This window comes from Conger conger, chromosome 3 (genome assembly GCF_963514075.1).
Source record: "Conger conger chromosome 3, fConCon1.1, whole genome shotgun sequence".
Taxonomy (NCBI): Eukaryota; Metazoa; Chordata; class Actinopteri; order Anguilliformes; family Congridae; genus Conger; species Conger conger.
The window spans coordinates 3,054,862-3,069,281 of NC_083762.1; the positions used below are offsets into that span (position 1 = coordinate 3,054,862).

The 14,420-nt window shown below is 47.5% G+C and overlaps 1 protein-coding gene, 1 long non-coding RNA gene and 3 other non-coding genes across 5 annotated transcripts; 3 read left to right on the forward strand and 2 right to left on the reverse strand.

Annotated features, from left to right (window-relative positions):
- Nucleotides 1–161: 161 nt before the first annotated feature.
- trnav-cac (transfer RNA valine (anticodon CAC)) lies at nt 162–234 on the forward strand. Its single transcript has one exon. It is a non-coding gene; the product is annotated as a tRNA-Val (tRNA).
- Nucleotides 235–1,334: 1,100 nt separating this feature from the next.
- Nucleotides 1,335–1,407, reverse strand: trnam-cau (transfer RNA methionine (anticodon CAU)). The gene has a single exon. It is a non-coding gene; the product is annotated as a tRNA-Met (tRNA).
- Nucleotides 1,408–1,875: 468 nt separating this feature from the next.
- Nucleotides 1,876–1,948, forward strand: trnam-cau (transfer RNA methionine (anticodon CAU)). The gene has a single exon. It is a non-coding gene; the product is annotated as a tRNA-Met (tRNA).
- A 1,231-nt stretch (nt 1,949–3,179) lies between these two features.
- LOC133125259 (uncharacterized) lies at nt 3,180–4,165 on the reverse strand. Its single transcript, XR_009708399.1, has 2 exons — nt 3,737–4,165; nt 3,180–3,363 (listed from the first exon to the last, which is right to left on the reverse strand). It is a non-coding gene; the product is annotated as an uncharacterized LOC133125259 (long non-coding RNA).
- slu7 (SLU7 homolog, splicing factor) lies at nt 3,284–14,156 on the forward strand. The gene is made up of 16 exons (XM_061234804.1): nt 3,284–3,441; nt 3,831–4,019; nt 5,068–5,221; nt 5,441–5,521; nt 6,158–6,322; nt 7,648–7,716; nt 8,046–8,090; nt 9,217–9,348; nt 9,583–9,680; nt 9,773–9,840; nt 10,204–10,343; nt 11,098–11,259; nt 11,809–11,913; nt 12,293–12,364; nt 12,642–12,785; nt 13,598–14,156. Exons 2-16 carry the CDS (start codon nt 3,850–3,852, stop codon nt 13,778–13,780), a joined length of 1,788 nt encoding a protein of 595 aa, XP_061090788.1. The 5' UTR covers nt 3,284–3,441; nt 3,831–3,849; the 3' UTR covers nt 13,781–14,156.
- Nucleotides 14,157–14,420: the final 264 nt, after the last annotated feature.

A 14,420-nucleotide genomic window follows, 5' to 3' on the forward strand; every position in this document is an offset into this window, starting at 1 on the left:
TTTTCTGTGTGAAATTTCTTTTTACTGACTAAACATCATTAAAATTATCGGAGGTAAGCTCTCTGTCCTCTCTCGCCCACAGGATCACTCTTGCCAATGTGGTGTTTGCTTTCTGAGGTTCAATCATTACCCACCTTGTGTGCAGGCCCTGAACTGTCAAGGTTTCCGTAGTGTAGTGGTTATCACGTTCGCCTCACACGCGAAAGGTCCCCGGTTCGAAACCGGGCGGAAACATGTTTTTAACCTTTGACCTGTCTTTTGGGTGTGTTCACACTTTGAAGTGGAGTCAGACTGATATAATTTTTGTACATATAGGAACATACTAAATGTACTAAGACCCCTCTGAAGCCCTAATATCTGTGATTTCTGCTCAAAAAGCCAGTTTCCCCATTTAGGCTCTGTTCATTTAAAAAATGATTCATTCACTCATTTGCAAAATCAAAATACTTCCACTCATATATTGATGTTAATTGTGCATATTGTGTTCCACAATTTTCTTCTGAGATCAGGATTTTTCCTGTTTGCATTAAAACTATCAGCCGTGACGTCTCTGATCGCAGAACTGTAGAATCTCTCCCCACCTTCAAGCGCAAACTGAAGATGCACCCCTTCAAGCAGCACCTCTCCCCATCCCTCCCTACCTCCCTGTGAACCTTAATTGTTGTCTTTGTGATTTACGTTGTGTTTCGGTATTTTTAGTTGGCTAGGTAAGCAATATTTGGATAGTTAAGTTTGGTAACTTTTGCTTTGTTGTTTGTTTGTTTATTTGTATAAAATAGCCCCTGGTCCTTATCTTTGTTGTACAGGTACAATTGAAATTGTACTTCCCTCTAGGGTCTTTCAGCGCACTTATCCCTGGTTATGGGTATGCACTTTGTTGTACGTCGCTCTGGATAAGAGCGTCTGCCAAATGCCAATAATGTAATGTAATGATCTCCCTAGCTCACAGGATTGCTCTTGCCAACTTGAGGTTCAGTTCATGCCATATGTGGTAAATGTGTAAACATGTTATTTGTTGCTGGTGATCAGTACAACTTGTGTGACACTATTATCTGATGCTTTATCTAATTTCTGCAGTCTGGATGTGGTTTCGCCAGGTGGTTTATACAGGCTACATACGTGTTACATGTCATCCCACAAGCTTAACCTGGGGTTGTGTAGGTTTGTGCTTAAGACACTGTTGTCTTAGGGATTGTGAGAACAATTATCCCGAAATATCAACAATCTAATCGGGCAAATCAAGTTAGCAACATGTATGAAATAGGCTCCATGCCCAGTGCAAGGCATTAACCAAGTACTGCACATGTTCACTAGACCAGGTAAATGAAAACCAGTGCCCCGTGTGAGGATCGAACTCACGACCTTCAGATTATGAGACTGACGCGCTGCCTACTGCGCTAACGAGGCCCGTAACCAGGGGGACCACAGTGCCCATCAAACGTCACCTACATACTTGACCACTGGCAGCATCAGATAGGCTCTCACCCAGTCATCTGACCATACCGATTTGGGCAGGCTAAATGTGCCATGGTGCATCAAGGTTTCCGTAGTGTAGTGGTTATCACGTTAGCCTAACACGCGAAAGGTCCTCTGCCTGAAACCGGGCAGAAACATGTTTTAACCTGTTGGACCATGTTTTATCCGTGTCCTTCTGTCAGAGCAGTGGTTCCCAAACTCAGTCCTGGGCCCCCCTGCGTATTCTGACCTCCAACCTCATTTGCAATCTCAGAATTTTAACAAGCTGTTAATTTTTCTTAATTATGTGCTTTTCATGGCTTATTCATGCTATGAATAATACAACTCCCCTGTTTACATTGTGCTTTAATATTGTTGTATCTTTGTCCTACTTGGAAAGCTGCAGTAATCCCTGGCAGTGCCTTGTTAGCGCAGTAGGTAGCGCGTCAGTCTCATAATCTGAAGGTCGTGAGTTCGATCCTCACACGGGGCAGGTCTGTTTTGAAATGTTACAGCATCTGCTCCGTTTTGAAGTATACATGCAGGCGCAGTACAAACCCTGTGCGATGGTGGTATAGTGGTGAGCATAGCTGCCTTCCAAGCAGTTGACCCGGGTTCGATTCCCGGCCATCGCATTCCTGTGATTTTTGTGAGGGCGGCCTGTAGCGTAGTGGTTAAGGTACATGATTGGGACATCGGTTGTTCAAATCCCTGGTGTAGCCACAATAAGATCTGCACAGCCATTGGGCCCTTGAGCAAGGCCCTTAACCCTGCATTTCTCCAGGGGAGGATTGTCTCCTGCTTAGTCTAATCAACTGTACGTCTCTCTGGATTAGAGCGTCTGACAGTAATGTAATGGTAAACAAAAACCAAATGCCCCGTGTGAGGATCGAACTCACGACCTTCAGATTATGAGACTGACTAACTGCACTAACGAGGCCCGTAACCAGGGCAACCACAGTGCCCATCAAATGTCACCTACATACCTGACCACTGGCAGCAGGAGCTAACAGTGTCAGACAAGTTGGACTAGGCCCTACTATATATACAGTAACGTGCAAAAGTTTTAGGCAGGTGTGAAAAAATGCTGTAAAATAATAATGCTTTCAAAAATAGGAATGCTAGTAGTCTATTTTATATCAATTAACAAAATGCATGAACAGAAGAAGTGAATGAACAGAAGAAAAATCTAAATCAAATCAATATTTGGTGTGACCACCCTTTGCCTTCAAAACAGCATCAATTCTTCTTGGTATACTTGCACACAGTTTTTGAAGGAACTCGGCTGGTAGGTTGTTCGCGCCAGGCGATTTCGTATAGTTAAGTAACCCACACTGAAAAGAGGTCATTCATTTAGCTTGGAACAGGGCAAGAATATACTACATCCGTAGAGTTAAGAACTACCGTTGAGAATAAATAAAAGTTAAGGGAGGTTTAACGCGGATGTTTCTTAGTTCGAAACCGGGCGGAAACACGTTTTATTTTTTATTTCTATAATTTTAACCGCTGGCCCGTTTAATGTAGTTAATTAATTGAAAATGATTACTGTCTCTGCCAGAAGTCGACTAGTAGCCTACATTTAGGGGCAACTTCAACCGTTACCTTGAATAATCTGCAGCATTCTGAGAAAAATGAGTGAAACGTACCGTTTAGAACGGAACTTCTCTTAAATTATTTTTTATCTGTTATTCCTTGTCACATTGAGGTAAATAACACACCTCCAGTGTATTTGTTCTAATTTATTGACACGCCCAGTAACGTTTATTAAATGCCGTAGCCGTCCGATTTCCAATAAGGGCAAACCCCGGTAAAATCACAGTTCAGTGACCAACCTTTTTTCTTTTCTTTTTTCGTGACGTAACTGAATTCGCACTGCATCCTGGGAATATGGCGACGTCGTGGACGGGCCTGTAAATATTGTCAAGAGGAGAACACAAGGATAAGATTCGCTGCGAGCATAGTTACAACATCTCGACAAATAAAAGGGTAAATATGTTTCTCTTGCTAATTGTACTATTTTATTATGTTTGAATGAATTCGTCAGACTATTTCACCTTAACATGGCGAACTACGCAGTTAGCCACAACTTTAGCTAGATAGCCGAGCTACCTCCATTTTAACTGCCATAAGTCTCGGCTTGCTTTGCAGTGATATTTAAACGTTAGTCGTGTTAATCTAAAACGCAGTGGGTTTGGGTTTAGTTTGTTCGGTAGCCTGTTATCTACAACCACTTGTCAAATTTAGCGATTGGCTACCATCCTTGCAACATAACTCGATTTACCATGGTGAAGTTGGCTAAACGCAGCTAGCGTCTGTCGCAGTCCGTAGCTATAGCTGTTTTGTAGTTGCAGATTTTAGTCGCGCTTCTCTTACAGGCGTTGATCGAGGCGAACCATGCCTGAAGAGAGCGCAGACCGGACCGCGCAGGAGTCGGAGGGGGTGGTCGGACTGGAGGCCTTGGAAGAGCCCAAGAAGATGACCAGGGAGGACTGGAGGAAGAAGAAGGAGTTGGAAGAGCAACGGAAGCTGGGAAACGCTCCGGCAGAAGTCGACGAGGAGGGAAAGTACGTCTCCACTCGTGCATTATATTACATTACATTATAGGAATTGACAGACGCTCTTAGCCAGAGCGACGTACGACGAAGCGCATACCCACAACCAGGGTTGAGTCCGTTGAAAGACCCTAGAGGGAAGTGCATAACCACATGGGTCCTGCAGTAGCCGGCCATGCTAATGCTTGATTATTGCTCCGTCCAAACCTGTAACGTCAGATTAACTTTATTTCAGATACATAGGTCCATATCAGTAATAGCAAAACATAATAAAGTACAAAACGAGGACAGACGATGTAGAGATATGTACCAGAGTAGTGTGACTCCATTAGTGGGTTCAGTATTTGGCTTTAATGAGTCGAAGGTACCAAACGCTGTACTAACCAGGCTCAGAATATTCAGGTTCTGGCTCTTGATGATAAACTTTTGTGGTCAAACTGGGATGGAACAAAAACCAGTAACATCACATGTTCCGGAAGCAGGGATACCTCCTCCTTGCGTATGAAACCACGTCTGATACCTGTCTGATACCTGTCTGATACTGATGTTTGTGCCTAGGGTGACCATTAGCACAGTTTTGAGAGATCCAGGAGAAGACGTATTGGCCCAGAATATACTGTCAGATCTGCACTGAAACATTTTGCACTGTGCTTGTTACTGAGAATCATTAGAGCTTGGTCACTCTGCTGGTAGCAGTGTCGGGCAGTACATTTTCTGCCAGTTCTTTGTAATTTCTTCACTTCCATTATGAGATCGGCAGTGTTTGTGTATGAAGTATAACGGCATTGAAGCTATGCCTGGTGCAGAATTAGATGTATTAAGTGAGGCGTACCCACAAACTGGTCTGTCTTTTTGGTGTGTTTAATTTTTGCAATTTCAGCAGAATTTGTGAATAAACATAAATTTTTTTTTTTTTTTTAACTTTCTTCATGGGGGTGCCCAATTCAATTTTGGAGAAGATGTCTATAGATATATTTGAGATGTTGGTAACAGCAGTTTGAGAGTCGGTATTGATAATTGTACAGCCTGACATTTCTGTTCTGGTTTTGTGTCTTTTCAGGGACATTAACCCTCATATCCCCCAGTACATCTCCTCTGTTCCCTGGTACATCGACCCCTCCAAGAGGCCCACTCTTAAACACCAGCGCCCCCAGGAGGAGAATCAGAGTAATTTCTCCACTATCGGGGAGTGGTACAAGAGGGGAGTGCAGGAGGTCAGTGCCCACACTCCTTTCAGCCAAGCTTTGCGATGATGAGCAGCTTTCTCTGTTTGTTTGTTTCTTTATTTTATACAAGCTCTTCCATGGTTTAATACCATTTTCAGGGATTCCTGTTGCTCGTGCTTTGTGAATACATGTCATGTAATTTTATATTATTATTATTATTATTATTAATAATAAATTACTGTGGACATTCTTGTTTCTCTGCTGTAGAAGCCTGTCACCACCAAGTTCCGGAAGGGTTCGTGTGAGAACTGTGGCGCCATGACTCATAAGAAGAAGGACTGCCTGGAGGTGAGTGATTGGTCAACAAGGCCTGTCCGTCAAAGGCTTCAGCGTCCAATCCGGTGCCGTTTTTGTGTTATGCTGTAGCCTCCCGAGCTTTAGCTCAAGACGCCGTGCGTGTTCTCACCCGTGTTCTCCCCGTGCGTTCTGTTGGATAAGAGCATCTGCTAAACGCTGAAAGATGTCAGCGGGGGAGACATAATGTAGTTAGTGTGTGTTAATTATTATTAATAATAACCTGGAACATTGGTGGTCCAAGCCCCGGTGTAGCCACAGGAATATCCACTGAGCAAGGCCATTGCTCCAGGGGCGATTGTTGCCTGCTCAGTCTAATCAGCTGCAAGTCGCTTTGGATAACAGTGTTAGCTAAATCACATGTAATGTAATTATTATTCCTTTATTTAAACCGGTGGTCTCTCTGAGGTCAAGATCTCTTTTCCAAGAGAGACCTATTACAGCAAAAACACATTTTATATAATAAAAAAAATAATTAAAAAAAAAAATATATATGAACAGACAAAGATAAATTTCCCATAACGTCGAGCTCAGACAGAAGAGTCAGTTAAATGTGTACGAGCATGTGCATGTATTAGGATGTTGTGGAGCCCCCTCGTGTGATTGGCAGCTGCCCTTTGACCCCTGCAGAGGCCGCGTAAGGTGGGGGCGAAGTTCACGGGCACGGGGATGGCGCCGGACGAGCACGCTCAGATCCAGCTGGCGCTGGACTACGACGGGAAGCGCGACCGCTGGAACGGCTACGACCCCGAGGAGCACATGCGCATCGTGGAGGAGTACAGCAAGGTGGACCTGGTGAGAGCCCGCCCCCTGGAGCGCTCGGCCCCGCCCCCTGGAGCGCTCGGCCCCGCCCCCTGGATCGCTCAGCTCCGCCCCCTGGAGCGCTCGGCCCCGCCCCCCCCCGGAGCGCTCGGCCCCTCCCCCTGGAGCGCTCAGCTCCGCCCCCTGGAGCGCTCAGCTCCGCCCCCTGGAGCGCTCAGCTCCGCCCCCTGGAGCGCTCGGCTCCGCCCCCTGGAGCGCTTGGCTCCGCCCCCTGGAGCGCTTGGCTCCGCCCCCTGGAGCGCTCGGCTCCGCCCCCTGGAGCCCCCCTGGCTCGGCCCCGCCCACACGCGGCACCCAGACATTAGAGTTGTTATATGGTTCTTCTAACTGACTGAAAAAGTTATTTTGTTCATGGAGCACTTCATATATGTGAAGTTGTAGACAAAAATACTGGTTAAAAGTAAGAGAACATGCAACATCTATTTGAAGCTCCATTTCAAAACCACTCAGAACGCAGATGGAACCACTCAGAACGCAGATGGAACCACTCAGAACGCAGATGGTCACTGGACCTTGCAAAGTTTTATTTGCAGTTTGGGTGATTGGCCGGTGCCTTTAGCTAACCGGGCAGCTACATTTAACCTGGTGAGCAAAGCATCGCTAAAGCCAGATTTATCTGTGCAAAGCCCCAGCCAAAACAGCGTCGTCATAGAGACCGGTATAGCCTGGAAATTTAAGGGATTTTTTTATTATTGTTTTTTTTAACACAAAAACAATCATTGAGGCTTGGTTTGAACAGGCTGTGTTTTCCTGTCTTGGTGGAAACAGCCTCCCTGGCTGAATTGGGAAGGTTGTTCCAGGTCAGGGGGATATTCTCTGTGACATGCTCAGTTTATATTCTGCTTCATACAGACACTTGAGACACAGATGCTTTGAGGAAAGGCCTGACCGGAAACCCCAAAATGAAAAACTGCCCAATGAGAGGAGAGGGTCAGTGCACTGCAGAAACCCTGCCAGGCATGAGGTCTTCCGCAGGAAAAATGTTTATTTTATTCTACTCTCACGGAGAAAGAATTAATTTCACATTTATTCTTCAACTCACTCCATACACCAGTGGTATGGTTCTATTTTGGGGTTTTTTTTTCCCCCTCTGAACGCAGCAACCTTTCCTGTAAACTAATAAAACGTTCTCTCGAAATCTGCTGATAATTAGATCTGGCGAACGGCGAGAACATAAAAAGTTTGGATGTCCTTAACGCCCGCACGCAAACTCCCAGACGCGTTCCCCCCCGCTGAACGGGGCCCGCTGCTCCAGGGGCCCTTCACGAGCGTTTAGAGACGATGTCTGTGCTTCGCAGGCCAAGCGGACGCTGAAGGCGCAGAAGCTGCAGGAGGAGCTGGCTTCAGGAAAGCTGGTGGACCAGGCCGTAAGCACCTCCGTTTCTCACACCTGTCACTGTGCGTGTCTTCCACTGCGATGCGTAGCGCTGTAGCTGTTATGTATACCTTATACTCCCAAGACTGCTGTATTGTTGCTTTTGTTTGTTTGTTCTGAACGGATTCATCTACAAGAGTCTTAGTTCTTATTTGTGTGGTCACTTCCAGTCCTTGTACTGTGCAGTACTTGCCTGTATGGTTCTCAGCACACTTGTCCCTGGTGAGGCACTTTGTTGTACGTCACTCTGTGTAAGAGAGTCTGCCAAATGCCTGTCATGTCAGGTTTTATTTATTTATTTATTTATTTACTTATTTTTAGGCTTCATCCAGGAAGCAGTATGGTGATGATGAGCATGGCGCACAGGTGAGTCTTCTGTGACATCACAGACACGCCATCGGAATGATACTACCTGAACGTTCTCACGCTGATGTCACAATCACTGCTGGTCATTGGGAGCGTGGCGTTCCGGAACACTGACTTGCCGTAAATCCTCAAATTGTGTCCGGGGTTCTATTTGAAGCCGGGCCTCGGATAATAGCCGGGGGCGTGGCCAATTCGGACAAATGAAGGCCGGCCCCCAAATACAAGCCGGGGTAATATTGCCTACCAGTAGGGCTATCGGTCCATGAGCACTAGAAGACATTGTTTCGAATTAACTCACTGAAATAATAGAGCTCTTCTTAATATTTTATATTGTTGGTTGGTTTAATACTGTTGCCAATGAAAAGTCGTTGTCCTACACCATGGGTCTCCAACACGTTGCTCTCAAGCTACCAGTTGCTAGCCGCCCCCTTCTGAGTAGCTTGCCAAAGGCTGAAGCAGTATACATTTAAACACAATTGTTGCCGCGAGGCATTCCAGCCTACGAATTTAATAAAAAGTAAATCAGGCAAAATTTAAAATTAACTCAATTTAGGCTACTTGGCTACGCAATGTCCATGTATTTACAGCACAGCGCACGTTCAATGAATGAATGAAAGCGGCTGCCTTGGCTCGCAATAAACAGACGGGTGGAAATCCCGACACTCTTTCAACTACATGAAGCTTAACAGTGAACCATCAAATCCCCCCCAGATTTCGGTGCCCATCAGTCCCAACATTTAGCAATAGAATCAAACAGTCCAAGAGTCAATTAAATCCCAAACCAAAGCGAAAATCTTTTGATAGCCTTTGATGCTCCTCCAAACGAAACGTATGTCTCACAATAAAACGCACTTCAGGAAAAAAAGATCCTTAAGAATAAACAGAACAGAAGCCTAATGAGAAGTAAAGGCCTGTCTCGAATACAAGCCTGCCCCAAATAAAGGCCTCTGCTTTGTGCAGCCTAAGTAAATAAAAGACTACAATTTGAGGATTTACGGTACAATATAAACCTTCCAGAAACCCGTGTTTAACTGCTGTTCGCTCAGCGCCGTCTTCCCCGATTGGCCCGGTCAGCTGCAGCGGCTGCTCTGATTGGACTGAGCCGAGCCGCGTCTCTCTGTAACAGGAGCGGGAGCACAACAGCGAGGATGAGGACGAGGATAAGTACGCCGACGACGTCGACATGCCGGGGCAGAACTTCGACTCCAAGAGACGCATCACCGTGAGGAACCTGCGAATCAGAGAGGACATCGCTAAGGTGAGCGGCCATCATCCTCATTCATACGCAATCTTCACGTGTCCGCTGCAAAGTAATCTAAACCATTTCGCTTGACTGCTGTCCGGTGGTTTTTAACGAAGGTTGCTTGCAACCCAAAAAAGCAGCTTTAAGTGTATATGATTACTGGTTTTTTATCTCTGCACGAATGAAAGCTGTTCTGCACATTGAATGTAGCCGTTAGTGATGACACCTGTTTACCTGTGTGCTTTGTAGTACCTGAGGAACCTGGACCCAAACTCGGCCTACTACGACCCCAAGACCCGCGCCATGAGGGAGAACCCGTACCACAACACCGGCATGGTCCCGGAGGAGTAGGTCTACCGCCGCAAAATGGCCGACTGTCCGTCACTCTTACACCGCTGCCCCGCTAACTCTCCCCCACTTCCTGTGTGCTCTCTGGCAGGGTGGGCTACGCGGGAGACAACTTTGCTCGCTACACTGGGGACACCATCACCATGGCCCAATCGCAGCGTGAGTAGCAAAAACCGCCCAATCGCAGCGCGAGTAGCAAACCGCCCAATCATGGCTCCACCCCCTAGCTCCACAGTCTTGGTGTTCCAGTGGTCCCCGTATAGGGGCCCCTGTCTCCATGGGAACCGCTCCAGGCATATTCCCATGGAGTGGACGCTGGGATGCTGTGGAAACAGAAACAAGCTCTGCCAAAGAAACATGGAGTGTGTTCAGATCAGATACAACACTGCCAGCTGTGAGAGATATGTGCTCGGTGCTTTCTTGTGTGTGTGTGTGTGTGTGTGTGTGTAAACGCAGGAGTTTAGAGTGATGGACTGTGCAGTGAGTGAGCGAGCCGATCATGGCCTGCCTCTTGCTCTGCAGTGTTTGCCTGGGAGGCCTATGACAAGGGCTCGGAGGTGCACCTGCAGGCTGACCCCACCAAGCTGGAGCTGCTGCACCAGTCCTTCAAGGTCAAGAAGGAGGACTACAAGGAGAAGCAGAAGGACAGCATTCTGGCCAAGGTGCGTCCGCCCGTCTGAGGAGCAGAGCGCAGTACCATTCTGCTCTCACCTCCTCTCACCTCCTCTTACCTCCTCTCACCTGCTCTCACCTGCCGTCTCCTCCTCTCACCTGCTCTCACCTCCTCTTACCTCCTCTTACCTGCTCTCACCTGCTCTCACCTGCTCTCACCTGCTCTCACCTCCTCTCACCTGCTCTTACCTCCTCTCACCTGCCGTCTCCTCCTCTTACCACCTCTCACCTGCTCTCACCTGCTCTTACCTCCTCTCACCTGCCGTCTCCTCCTCTTACCACCTCTCACCTCTTACCTGCTCTCACCTGCTCTCACCTGCTCTTACCTCCTCTCACCTGCCGTCACCTCCTCTTACCACCTCTCACCTCTCACCTGCTGTCACCTGCTCTTACCTCCTCTCACCTGCCGTCTCCTCCTCTTACCACCTCTCACCTCTTACCTGCTCTCACCTGCTCTTACCTCCTCTCACCTCCTCTCACCTGCCGTCACCTCCTCTGACCACCTCTCACCTCCTCTTACCTCCTCTTACCACCTCTCACCTCCTCTTACCACCTCTCACCTCCTCTTACCTCCTGTCACCTGCTCTCACCTCCCCCCCCTTGGGGTCACGGATGGAGACCCAGCCAGACTGTGTGGACATGTGTGTTCACGGTCGTGTGTGTGTGGACGTGTGTGTTCACGGTCGTGTGTGTGTGGACGTGTGTGTTCACGGTCGTGTGTGTGTGTGTTTCTGGGGGCTGTAGTACGGGGGGCAGGAGCACCTGGACGCTCCCCCGCGGGAGCTCCTGCTGGCCCAGACGGAGGACTACGTGGAGTACTCCCGCCACGGGGCCGTGCTGAAGGGCCAGGAGAAGGCCGTGGCCCGCTCCAAATACGAGGAGGACGTGTTCATCAACAACCACACTGTGAGTACATAGCCCTGTGTGTAATGTACCACACTGTGAGTGTATATAGCCCTGTGTGTAATGTACCACACTGTGAGTACATAGCCCTGTGTGTAATGTACCACACTGTGAGTACATAGCCCTGTGTGTAATGTACCACACTGTGAGTACATAGCCCTGTGTGTAATGTACCACACTGTGAGTACATAGCCCTGTGTGTAATGTACCACACTGTGAGTACATAGCCCTGTGTGTAATGTACCACACTGTGAGTACATAGCCCTGTGTGTAATGTACCACACTGTGAGTACATAGCCCTGTGTGTAATGTACCACACTGTGAGTACATAGCCCTGTGTGTAATGTACCACACTGTGAGTACATAGCCCTGTGTGTAATGTACCACAATGTGAGTGTATATAGCCCTGTGTGTAATGTACCACACTGTGAGTACATAGTCCTGTGTGTAATGTACCACACTGTGAGTACATAGCCCTGTGTGTAATACACTGCACTGGTGCTTGGGAAATGTAGTGACAGAATGTGCTTCTTTTGTCTTGTTTGACGACAGGCCATCTGGGGATCCTACTGGAGAGAAGGATGCTGGGGCTTCAAGTGCTGCCACTCGCTGGTGAAACAGAGTTACTGCACCGGGGACGCTGGCATTAAAACAGCCGTGAGTGTGACTATGTTTGGGGCAGTTTGGTGAATAAACTGCATATAAATAGGCCTGTGTAAATAGTTTCAGTCTGTGAGTAAAGTAAAATAATCATTATGTTGATTAATACATTATCATACATTTGAATACATAAAATGTATTCAATTTGTTGTCTCTAGCCCTTCGTATGACATTCCAGAAAAGCCGTCTACCGAGTCATTTTGATTCTATTTTGAAAGCTTGTACATGTAAAATTGTTTTTTTTAAATTAATCAGACCTAAATTTTCACTTGTCTATTCAAAACTTTAGCCCGTGAATTCAAGGTTAACGGTTTTTGGCTCTGCTATTGGCCCGTTTGTGTAAAGCTCTGTGTTTGACGGCTGTTTCGGCCAATAGAGCACCATCTGCACACCGTTTGAGGAGGGGCTGGAAGAGGAGGAGGAGGAGGAGCCTAAGTCTTTAATGGAGGTAATGCGCTCTCTTTTAGACCTCGATTAGCTGCAGTGATGTTGCTGTTGCACAGTACTCTATTGCTTGACTGTTGTTGCTTTAAATCAGTGTTTCTGAAACTGTGGGTTGCTGGAGTCCATGGGGGTCCCATAGTGAGTCTGTAGTCCACAAGGGCGCCTATGCTAGTGTGCGTTTCACAGGTCCCTTGAAAGGTATAACGTTTTTTCATTTGGGTCCCGATATCACTCGTGTTTTAAGAGCCGGAGGTTGACGTGACATGGGGTTTCTGTCTCAGATGCACCGAGAGAAGATGGAGAAAAAGAAGAAGAAGAAGAACAAGAAGAACAAAAAGAAGAGCAAACACGGGAAGCGCGACTCGGACAGCAGCGAGGAGGAGGAGGAGGAGGACGAGGAGACCAAGAAGAGGAAGCTGAAGAAGGTGAGTGGACGCTGTCGGGCTTCAGACGGGGCTTCAGACGGGGCTTCAGACGGGGCTTCAGACGGGGCTTCAGACGGGGTTGTGCTTTGGGGCTTCAGACAGGGCTTCAGACGGGCTTCAGACGGGGCTGTGCTTTGGGGCTTCAGACGGGGGCGGTGGCTGCTGTCATTCAGTGTGGCCTGGTTGTCATTCCCTTCCGGTTGGTTAGTGTTTGAGATTTCCAGAAGACAAAAATATATAACATAGACGGCCTATGGGAGAAGTTACTGGTATTTTCCTAACTGGACATTCATTTTATAATCGAAAAAAATATTTAGATAAAAATTCGCTGACGGCTAAGTGGTTAAATGTGGATAAAAACGTCCCAAGTTCTAAACGGCAGTTTAAATCACCCGCTGTGACAGGTTGGATGATGCGACTCCTATTCATTGTCTCCACGGAGAAATTCTCCTTCGATCTAAAATCCATATACGGGCAAAGTTTGTATCCTCTGCTTTCCGTCAGGCTTACAAGCCCCAGGAGAGAACTGCGCTGACACTGTTGCTTTACGCTCATTGGTGGAGCAGGGTTGCCAGGTCTGATTGGGAGAGCGTTTAGACGTCCCGGGGGTGGACTGAGTCGCCATGAGCCGGCGTTTTCTGGGTGGTTATTTAGCGAATGAGTGGCTGCGGAGAGGGCATGCGATTCTGCTGCTGAGTGTGTGCGTGTGTGCGTGTGTGCGTGTGTGCGTGTGTGCGTGTGTGCGTGTGTGTGTGTGTGTGTGTGTGTGTGTTTATATGTGAGTGTGTGTATAACCCCGGTTGTCCTCACAGGCTCTGTGTGCTGAGGAGGCCCGGCTGCAGCAGGTGGCTGAGCTGATGCTGCTGGACGAGAGGAAGAGGCCGTACAGCAGCCTGCAGGAGGTGAAGGAGCCCACGGAGGAGGAGATGGAGGCCTTCCGCATGAAGCGCTATCGACCCGACGACCCCATGGCCTCCTTCCTGAGCCAGCAGTGACCCCCCCCCCCTCCCAGCTCCTCAAACCTGGGGAGGGACGTTTATTATCTGTGAGGAGCTGCCAGAGACGGACGACTCTATTCTCTATTCTCTTCGGGGGGGGGTTTTTTGTTTGTTTTTTGTTTTTTTACGTTTTTTATTTTTATTGCCGTTTGTTTCTTGTGTGGTTATTTTATTGTCAAATATGTCTGTCGCATTGTAGACAATAGCAATTAGTCTCTTGCCTCTCTGTGCGCGCACTCTTAAATTTGACCCAGTCTGTAAATAAATAAATACATTTCTGAGATAGCCAGTACGCTGTGACAAGTTTCCTTTCTCATCACTTACTCTTTGTGCAACATGAGCTGGTAGATTAAAATATTTTCTTTAAAACTGGTGATGCATGTTTTTACTGGTTTTATTTGGACAGGTATCGCTAAGGATTATAAGGGCAAGGAGACTTTCCGAGATGCGTTTCCTTGTTCCTTGTTCCTTGTCCCGAATATTTCGGGAGGATAATTTGCCTAGTTGCAGCAACCTACGGGAGACATTCAGCGCTGCAGAGAAATGTTGATGTGCTTCCAGTAATCCTTTAACAGGCACGCAAGAGCAAAGGCCCAACAGCTGGAGCCGGTGGGTGTTCAACGTTGCTGTTGCCATG

Bases quoted from the DNA above. Each gene is read 5' to 3' on its own strand.
- slu7 (XM_061234804.1), top strand. From the start codon at position 3,850: ATGCCTGAAGAGAGCGCAGACCGGACCGCGCAGGAGTCGGAGGGGGTG. The intron at 9,349-9,582 runs GTGAGCGGCCAT...TGTGCTTTGTAG, and splicing joins TCAGAGAGGACATCGCTAAG to TACCTGAGGAACCTGGACCC. The intron at 11,914-12,292 runs GTGAGTGTGACT...TTCGGCCAATAG, and splicing joins ACGCTGGCATTAAAACAGCC to AGCACCATCTGCACACCGTT.